Raw genomic sequence first — 21260 nt, 5'->3', positions numbered from 1 at the left:
CACTGCAGGACATGGACCCTCATCAACCCTCTCGGCAGGGGGCCAAGCTCACTCCAGCCTCAGAGCCTCTGCACTTGTGGCTGGCTCCCGAGGCTGGAGGTCTCGCTTCCTCCAGGCCTCCCCTGGAACCGGCTCTGGGCTCCGGCTCTCCCGGCCTTATCAGAGGGCGCCCCACCCCATGAGCTCTGGAGCACATGCTCTCTTTAATTCCATCTTGGCACGTCGCTGTAGGAAAGCAGCTTGTTTATTTAGTCACTTGTTTGTTTTCTGTCTCCCCTACTAAAACATGAGTTCCCTGAGCCCAAGGACTGTCTATCATCTGTTCAGGGCTGCAACCCTGGGGCCTCGAACATGCGGGCCTCACTCAAACCAACTGAATGGACATCCCTTTTCTGCCTCGGGGGAGCAAGGCCCTATCATCACCCTATTTCAGAGGCAGAAACTAGAATGTCCATGGGTCCGAGAGGGCTAGAGCTTTGCTCCAGGGCCTATGAGCCAAGGGGGCGTGAGCCTGGCTCTTGACTCCCGGGATAAGGGGAGTCTGGTGCACCCCCGTTGAATGCCAGCTGGGGGTTGCCATGAGGCCCACCCCTCGGGGAGTGTGTGAGAACGGTTCTTCATCCCCCACGTGTCGGCACCTACTGTGGGTAGCTGGACGCCCCCCAGAGACCTGGGACACAGTAGGCCCTCAGCACATTGATGCCCACCCCTCACCCGCCCCCAACTCCCTGACTTCCCTTCAGGGAGGCCGGCTACAATTTGGCGATTGTTAGAGAACTTTTTTTTTTTCTCTTTTGGGAGGAAAGCTGCAAGTCATTAAGGGCTGCTCCCGGCCTGCGGGTCACCATTTCCTGTTTAGAAGAAAGAATCATCTCTCCTTTGGAACATGAAGCTCCCCCACCCCCGGCCTGGCTCTGGGGCTCCGGGGCGCCTGCGAAGCCTGCCCCACTCAGCTCCCCGCAGGAAACTGGCACCTTCAGCACCTTTTGTGCTCGAAAAGGACACTCATTTTCTCCTGGCCCCAGGAGGGCCCCAGAGGTGAGGTCACCGCGAGCCAGCGGGGAGTGAATTATCTCAGTCCCGGGACGCAGCGCTGACTGCCTTCCCGTCCTGTCCTCGAGCAGGAAGTAGAATGACCCCTACCCTTTGGCCTGGCTTCTCACCCTCCCGGCTCCAGCCAGCCAATTTCCTCGCATCAAAGGCCATTTGGTACCCAGCAGCCAGACAGAGGTGTGGGCCTGCCAGGGAGGCCGGAGCGGGACCCGGAGCCCTTGGAAACAGGAAGGACATCCTCTGTCCCTCCTCGCTCACCGCATTCCACTCTCATCTGGAGCAGCCGCCGCGCCCTCTCCAGAAGACCTGCCGGGCTGGGGAAGGCCCCACAGCAGGCCTGCTTGATAAGACCTGGGAGCCAGCTTCCTTCCCCGGGAGCCTGGTCGGCTGGAGGACAGAACGGGGCCACAGAGGATAAGAAACCTGCACGCACAGCCTTACCGCCCACCGGCCCGCAGGTGTTTCCCGACCTCCGAATCGGACTGGACGTCCACGCTCCGAGGAAAACCCACCTGCACAAACAAGGTCCCCCGGCAAACCCAGAGGGCCGAAGCCAGGACAGCGGGCCGTCGGGAGCCCGCGAGCGCCCTGCATCCCTGCCCCGTCCTTCCTCCCTGGAAGCCCTTGAAAATACCCCCGCGGCAGTAAAACCAGGTAGAATTTTTATATATAAATTACATATAATTTATAAAACCAGATAGCTAAAGCCAGGTAGACTTTTTATATATAAATTAACCACTTTATTGAATATCAATAAACCGTACATATAACTATACAAAACGTTTCCTTAGTACAAAATGTCGCTTGCGATATAAATACCAGTGTACCTTTAAAAAATTGTAAACATCTTCCTCCCAGGCCCACCTGTCAGGCCCCGAAAATAGTTCTGGGAGACACAGTGGTGGGGCCAGAGCGCCCCACTCGGGCCCCCAACAAGGGAAGGCAATTATTCACAGTCCCTTTGGACACGTCGTTAAATTGCCCATGAAACAGGTGCCACCATGACACACAGGAGGCTGAAATAGCTGCCCGGGTCTGCGGGCATCCTGGGGTCCAGAGGCGCTCCTGGCGTCAGGGGGCACCCCCGCCGGGCACCTGGGGGTGGCCACTTGCATAGTGAGGCGCACCTCCTGGAGGGGCGGCCTGGGGGTCCCTGGAGGGTAGGCCAGGGTCCCCTGAGTGGGGCGAGTTCCGAGCAGCTGCGCAGAAAAGCCAGCTCCATGGACACTGGGAGCAGCGGCTGCCAGGAGGGGTCCCTGCGGCAAGCCACCCCCCGACAGGAAGCGCTCCCGCCCCTCTGAGCCCGGCAGGGCATCCAGAGGACCGGGAAATGGTCCCCAGGGTCCAGCCGGACGGCAGAGCTCAGGAGCGGATTCTGTGGCAGTGACGAGGAGGCAGGGTCCTCCCTTCTGGAGCGGGGGGAGGCCGCTCCGGGCTGCAGGGAGGGCCCGGAGAGGTGGAAGGAGCCTGAGAGTCAGCGCGGCCCCCCTGAGCAGCCCGACTCTTGGTGCTTGTGGAGCAGGGACATTCGGGAGAAGGTTCTGGAACATGTCTTGCACTGGTACTTCTTGACATCCGAGTGGGTCTGGAGGTGGGCCCGGAGGTTGGAGCGGTCGGCGAAGGCGCGGCTGCAGTGGGGGCAGGAGAAGGGCTTCTCGCCTGGGGAGAGACGACAGAAGGGGTTGGTGGAGGCGCAGTCACTCGGGAGGACAGCTGACGTCTGCTGACGTCCCCAGCCACCCCCAGCCTCTGCCACCCGGCTCACCCCAACCTTGAAGGGCTCCCATGACCCAGAGAAGCCAGAGGCCTATATTCGGCAGGGAGCGCTGCCGCTTCCCACTGTGTGGCCCTGAGCAAGTCAGCAGGCTTCTCTGAGCCTCCATTTGCTCATCTGTAAAATGGAGCCGTTCAGCCCCCACGCACAGGGGTTGGTAATTGAGAGAAGGCGAATCAAATACTTTTCCTGCCCTGCCGGCAGGAGGAAGTGCTCAACAATGCGGCAGCGACAGCAGCGTGTTTGCCGAACGCTTTGTGCCAGGGAAGGTGGAAGCACTTCCCGCTATCTCATTGAACCCCACCTTCATCCTGAGTTGAGGGATGGAGAAACTGAGGCACAGGGAATATGCAGGGTCTCAGAAAGAACCAAGCAGCCCGACTCCAGCGCCCTTGGTTTTAACCACTACAGAGACTGCCTCTTAGTTAAGGAGGCTGAAATGGGTGTTTCTTATTATCACCCTTGTATTGCCTTCCTGCGGGGACAAAGCTTAGCTTAAGTGTCAGCCTAAAAACCCCCCTCTCCCCTCCCCAGGTCACTCCTCTTCACTGCTTCCCCATCACTGGGATCACACTCAAGAAAGTGTCAAGTCTGTCTGTCTCCCCATCAGAGAGAGCCCCACGAAGGCAGGAACCTCCCCACCCCGAATCCATTCCAAGCTTCCAACCCAATGCCTAGAACCCCCAAGGGGCTACAGAAATCTTTTAACCTTATGACTTCTTAAAAAAGAATCCCACCTGAGGTCCTCACGCCACCTGCCCGGCCAGGCTGTATTGGGAAGAGCCTTGCACTCAGGGCTGGGTACACGCAGGAGCGCAATAAGTGCTTGAACAACACTGTCTTTTTTTTAATTATAATAAAAAAAAAAAGGTCTCAGAAGAGCCTGACTCCTCAATCACCACCAGACAACACCATTCAGCTTTTCATAATTCCTGTCCCAATCAAGAGACTATAACTCACATTCCAGAAACCTTACAGCAAATGCTGTTTCACTTTTCCTTGGGGCTGCATTTCCCAAATAAAGCCAGAAGAGTAACTCATTAAATAAATACTAATCAAGCCTCTAACTCCACGCCAGGCACTGTTCTATAATACTGAATACTCTTTTCCCAGAAAAGACATTCTCCTCCCCTCCCATTCCCCAGTGTCCCGAGGCCAAGGCCCCCTAGTTAAGCCCCGGTGCTGGAAGTAAGAGCTGGGAATAAATGAATGCCGGCAGTCCTCCTGGATGCCTGGGGGCACTGCGCAGTGCTGGGTGGGTGCCCACAGCCCACGGGGGAGCCGCGTTCACGGGCTCAGTCTCCTGGGGCAGGGACACCAGGAACCGGGCCACCGGCGGAGCGGGGCCAGGGCCAGAGGACTGGGGAAGGGACGCCTGTGTAACCTGCCCTGCCGTGACCAGAGCGCCTCTGCATACCAGACCCGAAGGGTCTGATGACTGCGTTCTACAAGTTCTTCCTCATTCACACCCTGCTCTGAGAACTCAGGGCCTGGGCTCTGCAGACCTGTAAAAGCGGATGCAGTGCCTGGGTTCCCTTCCCCTCGCCCCCGCCTCAGGCAAGGCGCAGGAGCCCTGACTGCGGCCTATAAAGCTGGGACTTGGGCAAGTGGCGGCCTTCTCTGCACCTCCATTTGCTCTCCGCTGAGATGGGGTCAGGACGGCCCAGCTCTCAGGGCGGCTGCTGGACTGACTACCACGACACAGGTGACGAGAAGGGCCCGGAGCGCGTGCCTCCCCGCCTCCGGCGCTCGGTGAACGTTATCTTTATGTTACGTGTGATTAGACACAAACCTGGACAAAGGGGCTGGCTGGATGGGATGGGATGGGATGGGATGGGTGGGTAGAGGTCTGTGTGCAGAAGCGGGAGGCCCCGCAGGCCTCCACCCCGCCACCCCGGCCCAGCCACGTCTTTCTGGTGCTCCTGGCGTGTGAAATCGGCACCAGGCCGGCGGGGACAAAGGCCGCCGAGGGGGGCAGTGTACATGCGATACTCCCTGGATTAAAGGGGTCTGACACGCTGCGGGCCGGCAGCTGCGGCCCGGAACAGGTGCTGGGCACCGCTGCCCCGGGCACCTGCTCCAGCCCCCAGCCCCCGCCCCCCAGGCGCACCATTAAGGCGCACAATGGGAGGCGAGGAGGATGGTGCTGGTGCATTTCAACAGGCTTTGTGTGTCTGGGCCGTGCCTTTACATGAAAATAATGTCCGAAAGGGAGGGGAGAGAAGCTGGGAGGCTGAGGGAGCATCGGAGGGCTTCCGCTGCCCCCAAATAGAGACCCCGTCGCTGGGCAGCCACTGAGGACACAGGCCAGGCAGTTGGGCCTTTACATGTTAAAATCAGGGCTTTTGTGCACCAAAGAAGACACTGCAGCCACGGGCTACAAGCTCTGGAGGTTGCCTGCCTCCGCCCCCACCCCCCAGGAGGAATGACATCAATACTGCCTGCAAAATGCCAGGCTTCGCACACCACCTCGCTGACCCTCACGGCTCAGAGGTCAACCCCTGGGCCAGGAAATGCCAGAACTGAGTCTCCAACCTGGCCAGGCTGACCCCCAAAACCAACAGTCATGACCCTTGAACCCTGTCTCTGAAGAGCAGCAGCCCCAAGCAGAGAGGCCTCCTCCATTCACACGCTGAAAAGGTGGAATGGTTACTTTTCTGCACTTCCAGAAAGCTAAAGGCTAGGATGGGTTCCATCTCACAAGTTTCTACACATTTAGCATTAGTTTTTGAAATGCCAAGACATAATTGTATTTTCTGCCAGCAAAGGAGTTCCTAGGTCTGCATGATGGGATTAAGTTTATCTGTTCAGCGGTGAGTGGGGGTGGGGAGAGCAGGTCTGAGAATCATCATGATCCTATAACAAGTTATTATCAAGTGAAGAAGCAGCTACTGAATCCAGACTGCCCCCTCTACAATACTGCCGTAACCCACTCTGTATGATTAAGTTAGAATCAGAGAGGCTCAGAGTTAAATCCCATACTCAGAGACACACGCCATGTACCAACCGCCATCGTTGTGCCTGCTGGTCATGTCCCAAGCATTTTCCAGGTGCTTTCTGTCCCAGGTGTCTCATTTAACCGGCACAAAAACCTCACAAAGTGTTTTTATACTCATTTCACAGATGAGGATACAGAGGCTAAGGGAGGTGAAACACCAGCCCAAAGTCTGGGGAGGATCCCAAGGCAGGATTCAGAGCGGAGGCAGGTGGGCAGGCTGACAACATCCTGTCTGGCTGGGGTGGGGGTGGGCTAGGGGAGGGTGGAGCAGGGTGGGCCCCTTCACACCTGGCCCCAACAGCAAGGTGTTACTTAGACCTTTCCCATATCCAGCTCCAACCCATTTGGCTGAGAGGAACTGAGCCTGCTGAGGGACATGTAAAAGTTATCTACTCAGCCCAAGTGCTTAGCTGGTGAATGATGGCATGTTTCTGCCAAACTTCAGAGTCAGGCCCCCCGAACTCTCGAGCTAAGATTCAGGAGACGGCGGGGGCCTCGGTTCCCACAGTCCGAAAGTAACAGCAGAGCCCCTCTTAAAGCACTGGCAGGGAAGGCAGTGAGAATGGGGGCTGGGGGAGGGACTCACCGGTGTGGGTCCGGACGTGGCCCTGCAGCAGCCAGGGCCTGGAGAAGGCCTTCCCGCAGGTGCTACAGACGCAGGGCAGCGTGTGGCTCCGGATGTGCATCTTGAGGGCACCCAGGCTGATGTACTCCTTGTTGCAGTATTTGCAGTTGAAGGCCTTGCGAGACTGGGGGTCCTTGGCCACGGAGAGCCCGGTCAGCTGCTTGGGCAACTGGCCCAAGCCTGGGAAGGCAGCATAGCCCTCAGCCTCCAGGGAGGAGGCTGAAGTGGACGAGAAGGACGAAGGAGCCGGAGAGGGTGGACTGGGGGGCTGGGAACCTTTCCCGCTGTCCTCGTCGGACAGGGAGGTCAGCTCGCCAGCCTTGGGGATCTCCTGGGGCAGGAGAGAAGCCCAGCCAATGGGCTGGGCTTGGGGCGCCAAGAGAGAGTCCCAGATGAGCGTCGGCAGGGAGGCGGTGGGATTGAGGACCTCGGGCGGTGGGATGGCTGCCAGCAGGTGGGCTTGGTCGTAGGGCTGCTGGAAAGTGAGCTCTGAGCGGGGACAGAGAAGAGGGCAAGGTCAGGCGTGAGCTCAGTCAGCCAGCAGACATCAGCCTGATGTGGGCCAGGGACTGAACGGGGCTGGTACTCAGTGCTTATCAGATGAATACCAGATTCACGACTAGGACCAGCAGTCTGAGCCCCTCTTCACCCTGGTCACCTGGTTCTCCCACTTCAACCACCAGCTCTTCCGGGATGAATCCCCCTTCCCTAGCTCTGACTCAAGGGGGTCATTTCCAGGTAGGTCTCCATCCTCCTGAGTTACCCAAGTACCCAGCTTGAGACCAGACCCCCAGCATCCTGGCCCCTCATCTCCCCAGCTGCCAAGGCACCACACCCCGGGGACCCCCGTCGCAGGCCCCCTTCCATACACATCTCTTCTCCCACACCCTCCCCCAAATCCTCTGGACTCTTTCGGAGCCCTCGGCCCGGCGTCTGTCCAGATGGAAGCCTCCTCGTCTCACTTTTGAGAGGGGCGCCCCTCTTCTCGGCGTCTGGTAAGTTTCAGTTTCCTCAGCCCAAGACCACCGCCCTCCAAAAACCCTCTCCACATCTCTGGGATCCACCTGACCCGAGCTTATTCGCACCCAGGCTGTATTTTTTGACTCGACTCTGGCCCCTCGACTTCGTCCCCAAGCCCCCTGCTCCTCCAACGGCTCTCCTCATGCAGCCTTCGCCTGCCTCCCCCAAACTCCCCTGGGGTCCGGGCACCCGGTCCCCTCACCTGGAGAAGAGTCATGAAGCTCACTGTAATTGGGTCTCCGGCGGGAGCCGGCAGACTTCCTGACGAGGAAAGAGCGCGGCATGGTGGCCGAAGCAGCGGGCGGCAGGGGCGGGGGGGGGGGGGGGGCGGTTCTCGCCGGATCGCGCCGGGAACGCTAAGCCCTCCACCCGCGACGCCGTGCAGCTGCGCTGTGAGTGGAGACGGGCCGCCGACTCCCTTAAGTACGCCAGTCGCAGGTGGGCGTGGCCCGTACCGGGCACGCCCCTTTGTCACCTCCGCGCCAATCGAGACGTGCCTTCGCCAGAGGCCCCGCCCCGAGCAGGTGCGCTGGGGGCTGGCGGGGCTCGCGCCGCGTGGCGCTGGGAGCCGGGCGGGGCCGCGCGGACGCCGGGCCTCGGGCGCGTGCATGGGCGCCCGGCGGCGGGCTGCCGGGGGCGGGGCGCTCGGAACCCCTGGACGAGGCGGGACCCCGCTTCGGGACTCGGGCGCCCGGGCCGGCTCGGCGCGGCACGCTCTCCCGCCTCTGGCGCCCTCTGGCGCCGCGTGCCGCGGGTCTGGGCACCTGACTTTCGGAGACCGCCACCGCCTCGGGAGTCGGAACTGGGAGGGGGGTGCCTTCGCCCGAAGGGTGCCTCGCAGAGAGCGTGGGATTGAACGGGCGCAGCACACAGTTCGGGGGTGGGGAGAAGCAATGGACCCCTCCACGTGGCTGCTGACAGTGTGCAATGCCAAGGCCTTTTTTTTTTTTTTCCAAAGCTAACGGGCATCAGCTAGAAAAATGCACATACTGACTGTGTGCTCACTCACGAACCAGGCACCCCTCCCGGCGCTGGGGAGGATACAACCCTCAACAAAACACTCGGGGTCTCTGCTGAAGGGTCGCTCCCTCCCCGCCCCTCGTCAAGTGGAGGAGACAGGCGAAGTCAGACAATTCCAATGCAGAGGGAAGTGTGTTTCGAAGGGGCGGGGGGGACCACAGGGCACTGTGACAGTCAAGAGGCAGGTCATTTGACCGGGGGTCGGGGCAGCCTCCCAGAGGAAGTGAAGAGAATGCCGAGGGGAGAGGCCTGAGGTTAGAGGCAGTAACCATCTCAGAGCCATTGAGAGCCTCTCTCAGGATGGGGGTGGGGTGGGCAGGGCGGCGGGGTCAGGGCCTGGAGGAGTCTGGACTTTGCCCTAGGGGCACTGGAGAGCCGAGGAGGGACCTGTTTGGAGTTTGGTTGAGAAAGATTACTCTGGGCAGGTGGGAGAAAGAAGTGGGGAAGGGCGGAGCTCAGGTAGTTGCCTCACTCGTCTGGGGTCATCGATACTGTGTCTAAAGGACCTGAGGCTAGGCTCCAAGTGGCGGGGGGGGGGGGACACACTGACTGATTCAGCTGTGGGGTGGGCCCAGGGGAGGGACAGACACCTCACCCCCAGCTCTCCTCTGGGCCCACCAGCTGTGAGGCCATGCCTGTCCTGGACTGGGGATGGGGCGCAGGCCTAAACCCGCAGGTCTCTCCAACGTGTTCCCCCCTGTGAAAACCTGTTAAGTCCCTCCACTCACCACCTAGCATGAAAGCAGGGACAATTGTCTGGATCGTTAGGTGCTGTGAACAAAACAATCATCCTTACCCAGTTCTACCTGGGGAGGGGCGGGGAGGCGGGGGAGACAGGCCACACACAGTCACTGAGAAGAACAGGGCCTCCTGTTTACTTCCCATCATGATTTTCCACCTACATCCAGAGGGAGTAGTACCGCCATGTCCCTCTGCTCCAAACCTCCTGTGTCCCTATCTTACACAGAGCAGAAGCCGAATTCTTCACCACCGCCCTCCACCTGCGGACCTGACCTCTCCTGCGCTTATCTTGAGCCGCTCTGCCCCTCCCCCTGCACAAGATCCACCGCCTTCTTTCTGTTGCTCCACAGCCCAGCCCTTGGCACCTGCCGTTCATCTTCCCTGCCCAGGAAATCTCTCTTCCACCCGATCTTCACCAGAGTCTCTTTTTGTCTTTGTTTCCTCAGGAACTTCGTAACTGTTCAGCCTCATTAGTAAGGAGAGAAATGCAAATTAAAACCACAATGAGATACTATTTCATGCCCATCAGAAAGATAAAAAGTTAAAATTTGGTCATAGCCAGTGTTGAGGACGTGAGGGCAGGAGGACTTTGGCTCCATGCGGGCGAGAGTGTCATAGGTATGAGCCACTTTGGAAAAGTTTCGCATCAGTGAACAACAGGTGACTCTCCTAGCATTCTACGCCCAGGCCTGCTGCCTCCCAGAGGTTCTCAGCCCTGGCGGCAGATCCCCCCAGGGAACACCAAAGCCTGGCTCCACCCTTGCAGCCGTTCTGATTCAATCACTCTGGGTGGGACCCTCTGATAGTAGCGTTTTTGAAAACTCCTCAGGTGATTCTAGTGAGCCAAGGTTGAGAACTGCTGCCCAGCCCTAATCCCAGAAGAAATGAGAATATTTCTTGCACCCTCATTCATAATAGGAAAAAAAAAAAAAAACAAACTGGAAACAACCCAAATGTTTATCAACAGTAAAAAGGATTATAATGGGATACTATACAGTGATAAAAACAAACTAAAACTCCATATAACAACAGGGATAAATCTCAAAAACATGTGTTAAGCAAAAAGAACCAACTCAAATACAGTTAGTTGGATTTAAACAGTTCAAAAGCAGGTAAATGAAACCCGTTATTGTCTAGGAATGTACATGGAGGTGGTAAAACTATAAAGAAAAACAAGGAAATGTTTACTGCAAAATTCTGGAGGGTGGTTAGCTGGAGGAGGTGCTTCTAGAGAGGTTTTGATAATTTCTGGGGTTTTTTTTGAGGGGGTTAAAACATTTTTTTTTAAATTGGAATATAGTTGCTTCACCATGTAACAGCAAAGTAAATCAGTCAGAATCATACAGATATCCTCTCTTCCTTGGATTTCCTTCCCACTGAGGTCACCACAGAGCATTGAATAGAGTTCCCTGGTTCTCATTATTAGTTATCTGTTTTATACATAGTAGTATACGAATGTCAACCGCAATCTCCCAATCCATCCCAGATAATGTTCCGTTTTAAGCACAGAAGATGTTATCATTAGTCTTGAAACTGTACAATAGGCAATTTAGATACTTGCTAAGAATGATATATTTAACACATATTTTAAGTCACCTGAAGGGAAGCGTCTCTGATAATCCTAGCCAAAGTAAGATCCTGCCTTTCAACATATATTCTTTATTCCATTGCCTGCATGCTCAGTCATGTCCAACTCTCAGAGACCCCATGGACGTAGTCCGCCAGGCTTCTCTGTCCATGAGATTTCCCAGGTAGAGTGGTTTGCCGTTTCCTCCTCCAGGGGATCTTCCCCACCCAGGGATGGAACCTGTGTCCCGCACTGGCAGGTGGATTCTTGACCACTGAGTCACCTGTGAAGCCCTTTTATTCCATTTACCCCATTCGATTTTCTTCAAGGCACTTAGTAGGGGCTCAAACAAGCGCTTGGTGAATGACTGACTACTGGCTGGACCGTCTCCTGGTCACCCTGTGCAAGTCGCTCAGCGTCTCTGAGCCTCAGTTTCCTCATCTGCACAAGGTGAGTGTGCTATCTCCCAGAGATGCCGGATGGGCAGAAGCCGGAGGCGGCTGGTCCTCGAATGCCATTGCCTGGGCCTCCTGCTTTCCCTTTCGCTGCGGGCGGCCACCCGCGCCCTGGGGGAGGTGTAAGGTGCCGGCGGGGCCTTTCTGCATCTGGGCAGTCCCTTCCCTTCCGACTGAACTGCCCTGGCGCTTTATCCTGCCGGTTCGCCCACACGCCCCTCCCTCCCAGAGACGGCGACGTGGGAGGGGGCTTTGGGCGAGGCGAGGCCCAGGGGCTGCAGGTCAGCTCCCGGGGGTGCGGTCCCGGCCGACACTTTGTATGCTGCGGTGTCAGGTCCCCCCGGAAACGGACCAGCTCTGCCCACCGCCCCCACTCCGCCCTGCGCCCGGGGCCGCGGCCCTGCGGCGCCCTCTGCTGGCTCTCCGGTGGGGCTGGACGCGCACGCCGTGGATGAGGATGAAAACTGGTCCGGCTGCCATAAAGAGCAGTTTGGGAACGCCTCATAATGCCAGGACGAGGTGGCCGAGTGGTTAAGGCGATGGACTGCTAATCCATTGTGCTCTGCACGCGTGGGTTCGAATCCCATCCTCGTCGGCTTGTGGTTTCCACGCCTTGCCCCAGCTGGGGCTTCCCAAGTGGTTGCTGTGGTTTTTAAGGGAAAAAAAAAAAAAATTGTCTCCTGCAATGCAGGAGACACAGGTTCCATCAGGAAGATCCCCTGGAGGAGTGCGTGGCAACCCACAGTAGTATTCTTGCCTGGAGAATCCATTTCCCTCCACAATTAGATCCCCTGGAGGAGGGCATGGCAACCCACCCTAGTATTCTTGCCTGGAGAAGGCAATTATTTTTACCAGCGTCTTGTATGTCCTTCCAGAGATAGTCTGTATAGAGACAAGGATATACATATATATATATATTTGTGGATGTTAATACCTACACCCCTTTTTAATGTAACACAAATGGGAGCCTATAATTTAGCCTACTTGCTTTTACCTCTCAAGTAAGTAACTGCATCTGCATGTCTTCAAAGTTGTTCCATATCTTCATACTTAGCTCCCGTAACCCCTTGCAGGGCTGTAGACTCTTTCATTGTGTGGATTATACCACAATCACACAGTTTATCTAACAAGGGGACTTGTGATAGGCATTTAGATTAGAATATAATTTTTTGCTACTACAAACAAGGGGGCAATTTCAGTGAATGTCTTGTATACACATCTTTGACCTGAAGGGCAAAGATATCTTATAAAAAATATTGAGGGGATTCCTTGGCAGTGGTTAGGACTCTGTGCTCTCATTGCCCTGAGGGTCTGGGTTCAATTCCTGGTCAGGAGACTGAGATCCTGCAAGTCATTTGACATGGCAAAAAAAAGTTGTTGATACATTTGTCCAAATGTCCTCTAACAAGCTTAAACTAAATTATACTTCCACCAGCAGGGAGTTGGGGGCCCTTTTTAAAACCTGGTGGAGGCAGGGTGTTGTCAAATTTTTTTTTAATCTTTTCGCATCTGATAAGGGAAAGTGAGATCGCCTAGTTACAATTTGCATTTACATGACTGGGGTGGAGCATTTTTCGAAGCCTGTGTCCTTTTCCTTTTCTCTGGGTCCTGAACTGCATCTCTGTCGTTTAGTCACTGATTTGATGAACTTCCTAATCAATAATAACTCTTTATATATTAGGCCAGCTGACCCTGTTGATTAGATCATTAACCGCTGAGTGGATCAATCAGAGAGTTAATCTCGGCCGGGAAGAAGACATTGTCCACGAAGAATTCAATGAGTGAATCAAGACTCAATCTCCACCCTTACCCTTGATTTAAAAAAACAAAACCTCTTGAGTATCTCCCACCTGCCTGGACACAAACAGTGACTCATCCCTGAGCCTGACTCAGAAGTCCCTCTGAGAATCAAAAGTCACCATCTCAGAATACAAAAGGGTTTCAAGGGAAGTTTCTGGGTCCAAGTCTATTGGGCGTGGCCCAGAGTTGGGGGCTCCAAGATGGATAAGCCTTTTTTGTTCCCATTTGCTGAGCACCTGCTGTGTGCCAAGTTCTGTGCGGGAGCTTCACCCACTTGGTGTCCCGTTAGCATCCCCAAGTGGTATTTGACACTCTTGGGGAACAGTTAATACATCACAGTGCAGACAGATTAGCCATCTGTCAGAAAGGAGAAAATGCTAGATGTAATGGAGTGGAATCACATCAAGACATGAAGTGATAAAAAGCCAGGTGCAGAACAGCATGTACAATGTGATGCCATTTGCATAAAAGAGGGAGAAATATGTGAGCATTTCTTAGAAATAGGGAAACAACCATTGGCAGGAGAGCTGGAAGCTGGTCTCCGGGGATTGTCTCGCGGAGGGGATCTGAGTGGCAACCAGGCAGGCAGGGAGAAGATGGTCTGTTACATGCCCTTTCCTGTGTCTTGAAAATTTTTTAAATCATTTGCAAGTATTAACCTCATTAATTTTTAATAGGGTAGCAAAAGTTGTCCATCACAGATGATCTGTTAAATACATCAGTCCAATCAACGGAATACTTTGCAGCTGGCAAAATCTCAAATCCTGTCTAAGAGTATAGAGAGCCTCCCAGGCCCCCATCTCTCTCATAGGAAAAGTCAAAATACTCACCATACCATGAGGCTCAGTGGAACTGGGCCCCTTGTGGCCCCTCTGAGCTCACTTCCGGGATGAGGCTGCAGCCACAGCGGACCACGCCGGCCTCAGAGACCTGCTCCAGCCTCATGCTCCCTTTCTGTGGAGTAGCTCCCCCGGAGACAGCCACCCAGCTCAGCTCACCTCAGGGAGGTCTCCTCTGGCACCGTGTCACCCCCCTTTGCCCTTCCCCAGTCTCTCATACTCCTTACCCACCCACCCAGCCCGGTACTCACACGTATCTGAGACCCTGTGTATTTTATTTATTTTGCTGATTGTCCTTCAGACCAGAGGGTGGCAAACAACAGCCCCCAGGCCAAATTCAACCTGTGGTTTATTTTTGTATGGCCCTTGAGCTACAAATAGCTTAAAAAAAAAGAAGAAACCACTGCACAGCCAGGGAAGTCCACGAACAGCTGTTACAACCTTTTATCGATTTGAGGAAAGGGAGCTCCATCCAGGCAAGAAGTATCTGTCTGGTTCACTGCTGTGACCTGAGCCTGGTTTACAGTAGGTGCTCAATAAATTTTAGCTGAATGAATGAACTGATAACCTTTTAAGTGAAAACAAAAAGTTCAGGTGACCAGAATATCTCACAGGCTGCCTGCTGTGCAGAAGTTAATAAATAATACCTACATGTAGGCCCACCCAGACTGTACAGTTAGACCCAAGAATCCGATTACGCCTGAGGAGGAAAGCAGATGGAGGTGGGAAGGAGACTTCTTTTTCTCCAAACTGTTTTGTTTTTTTTTTTAATTATTTTATCATTCTTATTTTATTTATCTTTATTTTTTTTGGCCATGCCATGAGACATGTGGACTCCTAGTTCCCTGATCAGGGACTGAACCTGAGGCCCCCTGTGTTGGAAGCATGGAGCAATCCCTCCAAACCATTTCTGAAGGGTATGAATGTTTTATTTCAGACAAGATCAGGCGGATTCGGGGTGGTATGGCTGTTTCAGATGTATGTCACCATTTCAAATAAAATACTTTTTCATGAAAAAAATTCAACCACAAAACCCAGGCAAATTTTAACTGCCTGCCGCTGAGACCTGGTTTCTTCATCTACTGAATGAAGATAGTAAGTAGGGTGGCCAGCCAGCCCCGCTTGCCCAGGACTGCGGAAGTTCTGGGATGTTCCTGGGCAACCAGTAAGAGGTGATCTCCCTGGTTAGAAGGCAGTCGTCCAAAGCCTTGAGGGTGGCAGGCAGATGTGTGGGATTGGGTGGGGCCCTGAAGCTAGATGTCTCTACACCTGCCGGGCCAGCGCCGTACCTGGAGTTCCACTGACGCTCCAGACCCAACACGGGTCCCTGGGGTCTCATGAAGGTGCAATGCACGTCTTGCCTGGCTAATCTCGGTGCGTTTGCCACGGGGGCAGCCATCCATTATCTCACAGAGTATCTGGAGCACTGATTTGCCTTGGCAGCCTCACCCCTCAGACTGCACTGATAGCAGTCCTGTTATCTCCACTTCTGGGCAGAAGGCTGAACCTGTTTCCAGGAAAAGCCCCAGGGCTTCCTCTCTCCCCACCTGCAACCACCTGAAGACCTTTGTGCACCTCTGGACTATTGAGTGTGGGAGATACCGCCCAGGAGGGGAAAGGGAGAACAACCGCGTCCTTAGGTTAAAGGCTCTCGGCTCACAAGATGCTACCTAGCGTGGGGCTCATCTCCCCCTCTCTCCCCACTGCTCACCTGCTCCAGCCTCTGTGGCCTTCCTGCTCCGTCTTCACGCAGGTTCTTTCCCACAGCAGGGCCTTGGCCTTTGCTGTTACCTCTGCCCAGACCGTCCTTCGTTGGATCTTCCCAGAGCTGTTCCCAGCTCATCCGTCACCTCAGAAGTGCTCCTGTCATCGCCCTCTGCCCCTGCTGCCACACGAGCCCATCTGGACGCCCCGGCAAGTTCTGAGTGCTAGGCAAGGTTGTTGTTGTTCAGGTCACTAAGTCATGTCTGATTCTTTGTGACCCCACAGACTGTAGCCCGCCAGGCTCCTCTGTCCTCCACTAACTCCCTGGGTTTGCTCAGATTCATGTTCACTGAGTCCGTGAGGCTATCTAACCATCTCAGCCTCACCTGTAAAACAGGCAAGATTATCAACCCCATTTTACAGATAAAGAAACCGAGGCTCAGAGAGGTGACATGCCAGCATGTTCAAGTTACAGTGAGCAAGTAATGGAATGTCCCTGGCTTAGTGGGTTAGGGTTTTATAAACCAGCCAGACAGAAACAAGCCCCTGCGCCCCTGGAGCCCACAGGTGAGGGAGGAATCTGCCAGCCTGAGGGAACCGGGTGAGTCAGAGTGAGACCCCGAGGGACCCCACACTGAGGTCACAGGGATGGGCAGGTGAGAGAGGGAAGTGAGAAGACATTCCCGGCAGATGAGTGCTCCAGGATGTGAGGGTAGTTCAGGTGGCAGAGGCTCCGGGCTGAGCGAGCCCCAGGCCCCTTGGGCCCACTCTTCCAGGAAGCTCCAGCCACCGTGGACCAGAGAGCAGGCACGCTCCGGCCTCAGCAGCTTTGCCTGTGATATTCCCATTCTGTAAATATCTTCCCCCCAGGTGGCCCTTGCAGTTCTCGAGTTTGCCGGTCTTTTCTAAAATTAGAAATGTCCAAATGGGAGTTTAGAAAACTGTGGTCTGGGGACCTCCCCGGTGGTCCAGTAGCTGCGATTCCCCACTCTCAACGCTCAGGTTCCACCCCTGCTCAGGGAACTAGATCCCTCATGCTGCAACTAAGTTTGTGTGCTGCCATGAAGACTGACGATCCTGCGTGTTGCAACTAAGACCTGGTGTAAATATATAAATACTTAAAAAAAAAACACTGTTGTCTGTTTTTAATATTTGTATTTAATATGTTAACACTTTAAAGACATGTACACACGCCTCTGCAGAGCACAAAGCTGGGGCCCTGCCTCGCCCTAACCCCTGTGAGTGTGTAATCCTGAACAGACCCCTTCTTTAGAACTACAACCACCACGTAGATTGGGAGCTAAAGCCTGAACAAGCCATCTCAGAAGCCCTCCTTGCAGGCACATGAACACAGACACACACATGCCCTCTATCTTGACTTCACCTTGCTGTTCTCACTGAGTCTAAAGATAGGGTTGCCAAACAAAATACAGATATCCATTGAAACTAGAATTTAGGGGGTCTAGGATGGTTATGCACACACTGCTATAATTAAAATGGATAAGTTACAAGGACCTACTGTATAGCACATGGAACTCTCTCAGTGTTAAGTGGCAGCCTGGATGGGAAGGGGTTTGGGGGGAGAATGGATACATGTACATGTATGGCTGAGTCCCTTCAATGTTCACCTGAAACTATCACAACATTGTTAATCAGCTTTACCCCAAAGTAAAAAGTTCTAAGTGTGAAAAAAAAAAAAACTAAAAAAAAGAATTTCACATAAACCACAAACAAGTTTTCAGTATCAGACTGACGGGACAGACTTCTTGATCTGAAATTCAAAATTAACTGGCTCACTAGTATTTCGGGGCTTCCCCAATAGCTCAGTGGTAATATCCACCTGCAACGCAAGAGATGCAGAACAGTTGGGTTCAATCCCTGGGTTGGGAAGATCCCCTGGAGAAGGGAATGACTACCCACTCCAGCACTCTTGCCTGGGAAATCTCATGGACAGAGGAGCCTGGTGGGCTAGAGTCCATGGGGTTGCAAAGAGTCGGACAGTGCTCAGTCGGACTGAGCACGCACACGCACAAAGGGCTCGAATTTTTATTTGCTAAATCTGGCAGCTGCTTAGAGACTGGCTGTACAGCACTCAGAGCACCACCCCTAACCAGCCCCCCCCCCCCCCCCCCCCCCCCGGGTGGTGACGGGCAATCCTTTGCTCACCGGGAACGACAGTCCCATGAAAATCCTTGCACAAAGGATGCTGACCTCATCTACAGTTGTATCTATGGGGTGTGTTCCTAAGAGTCGTTTAGTCACTCTGCCTGGATTCCTGCGGCCAGGATGTCAGGGCCTCCACGCCTTAGACCCGCTCCCTGTCTCCCCAGACAGCAGCCGCCTTCCCTCTCCTGGGCTGTCCCTCGGACTTGTGCTTTCTCCTTGTCCCTCCATCTGTCTCTTTCACTCTTTCTCTGGGTGTCTCTGACTCTTCTATCTTTCTGTCTCACCTCGTGTACGTTTCTTTCTGTCTCCCTGGCCTCTGCCTGTCTCAATCACTCCCAGTCGTTCTCTGTATTTCTGCCTGTCTCAATCACTCCCAGTCGTTCTCTGTATTTCTGCCTCTCTCAACTTCTCTTCATTCTATTCTTCTCTATATAAAATACTCAAAAGCTTTGCATTTTTTAATAAGGATATTTAAACTATTGTTTATTTTAAAATTAATTAGTTTCAACTGGAGGATTACTTGACAATACTGTGAAGATTTTTGCCATACATCAACACGCATTGGTCACCGGTACCCACGTGTCCTCCCACCTTGAAACCACCCCCGACTTCCCTCCCCACCCTATCCCTCTGGGTTGTCGCAGAGCACTGGCTTTGGTACCCTGCTTCATGTAAAGCTTTGAATTAAAAAAAAATTAATTTGACTGCATTGGGCCTTAGTTGTGGCTCGAGGATTCTTCACTGCACCCAAGATCTTTTCGTGTGGCCCCCAAACTCTCTAGTTTCGGGATGAGGGTTTAGCTGCTCCATGGCAAGTGGGATCTGAGTTCCCTGATGAGGGATCCAGCCCGTTTCCCATGCATCAAAAGGCAGATTCTTAACACTGGACAGCCAGGGCAGTCCTGTATATATATAAAGTACTTAGATGATGGGCAAAGATACATTTGGAAGGATGCTCACTGCAGCATGGCCCATAACAGCTGCGAAAATTAATAAAGGGTTATTGTTGTTCATTTGCTAAATCTGAATGATGTAGTCTCTTTGCAACTTCATGGACTGCAGCATGCCAGGCTTCTCTGTCCTGTGCTATCTTGTGGGGTTTGCTCAAGTTTATGTCTATTGAGCCAGTAATGCCATCTAACCATCTCCTCCTCTGCCACCCTCTTCTCCTTTTGCCTTCAATCCTTCCCAGCATCGAGGTTTTTTCCAATGAGTTGGCTCTTCACATCAGTGGGCCAAACCTCACTAAAATGGAGTTGGGAGGCCAGAAAAGGGAGCTCTCATGCATATACCACTAGGAGTCAATACAGACCCCAACAGGAGATGTACCTTGCACCTGTGGTAAGAAGGGACACTATTTTACTACTGCCAGTAGGAATAAGAAAGATTATCTCCTTACTTGTCAACAGCGTGGCCACTGAGAGACTGTCACAATGCAGCCAATGACACGGCACTGTCCTTCAAGCTCCCAGTTTCCTCCAAGGGCCTTTTTGTTTATAACAGCCCCTCCCAACTTCCCCTTCTCCTCTGTAAAAGAGTTTCCTCTCCTTTATTTTACTGGACTTGCATTGAGTTTGCCACCTGTGCATGTCCCAAGTTGAAATGCTTTGCTGTTCCCGAATAAACTCATTTTATTGGTTAAAAACAACTGATTGTGTTATTGTTTTAGGTTAACAGAGTCAAACTGGAAACCTAAATACTTACTGATAAATAAAACTAAGGCCCATCCTCACCAGGAGTGTCACGCAATCATTTAAAAAAACACCACACACACAAAAAACTAAATAAATAAAAATAAAAATAACACCACAATGACAGGAAAGATGTCGAGAGAGAAATCATGGAGTGAAAAGTGCAGGTTATAATATATATATATATAGACCAGAAGGAAAGCATTCACCTATTTTAAGTTTCAACTTATGAAATATGACCCAAGGACACGTATTTCATTATTAAATGATCACTGACAGACTGTGGGGTGGGATGAGGAGTGGTTTCCACTTTCTTTTTTATATTTTTCTGCTTTACCTGTCTTCTTCTATTTTCTAAACAATAAGCATTATAGTTTTTTGTTTGTTTGTTTAAGGGGACCCTGGTGACTCAGCGGTAAAGAATCTGCCTGCAATACAGGAGATACTGGAGATGCAGGTTCAATCCCTGGGTCAGGAAGATCCCCTAGAGGAGGGCATGGCAACCCTCTCCAGGATTCTTGCCTGAAGAATCCCACGGACAGAGGAGCCTGGTGGGCTACAGTCCCTCAGGTCACAAACCGTCAGACACGACTGAAACAACGAAGCAGGGATTATAGTTTATAACACTGTACATATTTGATCTTTATCATTTTATGTATTTATACACAGGGGCACACTATTTTTTTCTGAGCCATTTGAGAGTAACTTGGAGACATCATGTCCTTTACTTATATCATTTTTCGGCGGCTGCTCTGCATGGCATGCAGGATCCTAGTTCCCTGACCAGGGATTGAACCAGTGCCCCATGCAGTAGAAGCAAGGAGTCTTGACACTTGGACCACCAGGGAAGTCCCATCACTTCCTTTAAACTCTTTCACATCTATCTCCTAAGAACAAGGACATTCGCTTATTCGACTATGGTGTAACTCTCAAAATCAGGAAATCTCACACTGATAAAATACTGTTACTTGTTCCACAATCCCTATTCGAGTGTTAGCAATTGGTCCGTAAACATCCTTTAAAGCAACCTCCATAACATCAAGGATCCAACCTGGGACCATGCAGCATTGTAGTTGGTTGCAGCCTCTCTGGTCTTCTTCAATCTTAACACTTTGCAAGAGGTGGAGCTGTTTCGTAGACTCTCTCTCAGTTTGGATGACTTTCCTGATGTTTCCTTACTGTGTGTGTGTGTGCTCAGTCATGTCTGATTCTCTGACTCCAAGGATCGTAATCTACTGGCTCCTCTGTCCATGGGATTTTCCAGGCAAGAACACTGCAGTGGGTTGCCATTTCCTTCTCCAGGAGGTCTTCCTGATCCAGGGAGCAAACCCAGGTCTCCTGCATTGGCGGCGGATTCTTTCCCAATAGTGCCACTTGGGAAGCCGTTCCTTACAATTAGACTCTAGTTAAATGTTTTTCTGTCGGGACTCTCAGAAGTGCTGCATCTTCCAGTGTGTCCCATCAAGTCACCTGTGATTTGTCCCATTATCAGTGATATTAATTCTGATCCCTTGGTAAAGGAGGAGTCTGCTAGGTTTCTCCACTGCAAAGATGCTAATTCTCAGTATTCACTTTTACTTATTTATTTTGCTGCGCCATCTTAGTTGTGGCACATGAGATCTTTAGTTGTGGCATGTTAAGATCTTTAGTTGTGGTATGCAAACCCTTAGTTGTGCCTTGTGGGATCTGGTTCCCTGACCAGGGATCGAACCTGGGCCCCCTGCGTTGGGAGCATGGAGTCTTAACCACTGGAGTACCAGGGAAGTCCCAAAGTTAGTAATTTTTCCTTTGTAAATAATTTGAGGGG

At 52.9% G+C, this 21260-nt stretch overlaps 1 protein-coding gene and 1 non-coding gene across 2 annotated transcripts; one reads left to right on the top strand and one right to left on the bottom strand.

Annotated features, from left to right (window-relative positions):
• Window positions 1-1770: 1770 nt before the first annotated feature.
• On the bottom strand, window positions 1771-7790 carry SNAI1 (snail family transcriptional repressor 1). The gene is made up of 3 exons (XM_020906204.2): window positions 7673-7790; window positions 6412-6939; window positions 1771-2712 (listed from the first exon to the last, which is right to left on the bottom strand). The coding sequence occupies exons 1-3, from the start codon at window positions 7752-7754 to the stop codon at window positions 2528-2530; spliced, it is 795 nt and encodes a 264-aa protein (XP_020761863.2). The 5' UTR covers window positions 7755-7790; the 3' UTR covers window positions 1771-2527.
• A 3976-nt stretch (window positions 7791-11766) lies between these two features.
• On the top strand, window positions 11767-11848 carry TRNAS-GCU (transfer RNA serine (anticodon GCU)). Its single transcript has one exon. It is a non-coding gene; the product is annotated as a tRNA-Ser (tRNA).
• Window positions 11849-21260: the final 9412 nt, after the last annotated feature.

The sequence above is a fragment of the Odocoileus virginianus genome, chromosome 9, assembly GCF_023699985.2.
Source record: "Odocoileus virginianus isolate 20LAN1187 ecotype Illinois chromosome 9, Ovbor_1.2, whole genome shotgun sequence".
NCBI lineage: Eukaryota > Metazoa > Chordata > Mammalia > Artiodactyla > Cervidae > Odocoileus > Odocoileus virginianus.
This window is presented reverse-complemented; position numbering and strand designations above follow the sequence as displayed.

What these genes read in the sequence shown, in the direction of transcription:
- SNAI1 (XM_020906204.2), bottom strand. Translation starts at nt 7,754, where the DNA reads ATGCCGCGCTCTTTCCTCGTCAGGAAGTCTGCCGGCTCCCGCCGGAGA. An exon ending in GCTTCATGACTCTTCTCCAG is followed by an intron (nt 6,940 to 7,672) that starts GTGAGGGGACCG and finishes GTCCCCGCTCAG; the next exon opens with AGCTCACTTTCCAGCAGCCC. An exon ending in CCACGTCCGGACCCACACCG is followed by an intron (nt 2,713 to 6,411) that starts GTGAGTCCCTCC and finishes GTCTCTCCCCAG; the next exon opens with GCGAGAAGCCCTTCTCCTGC.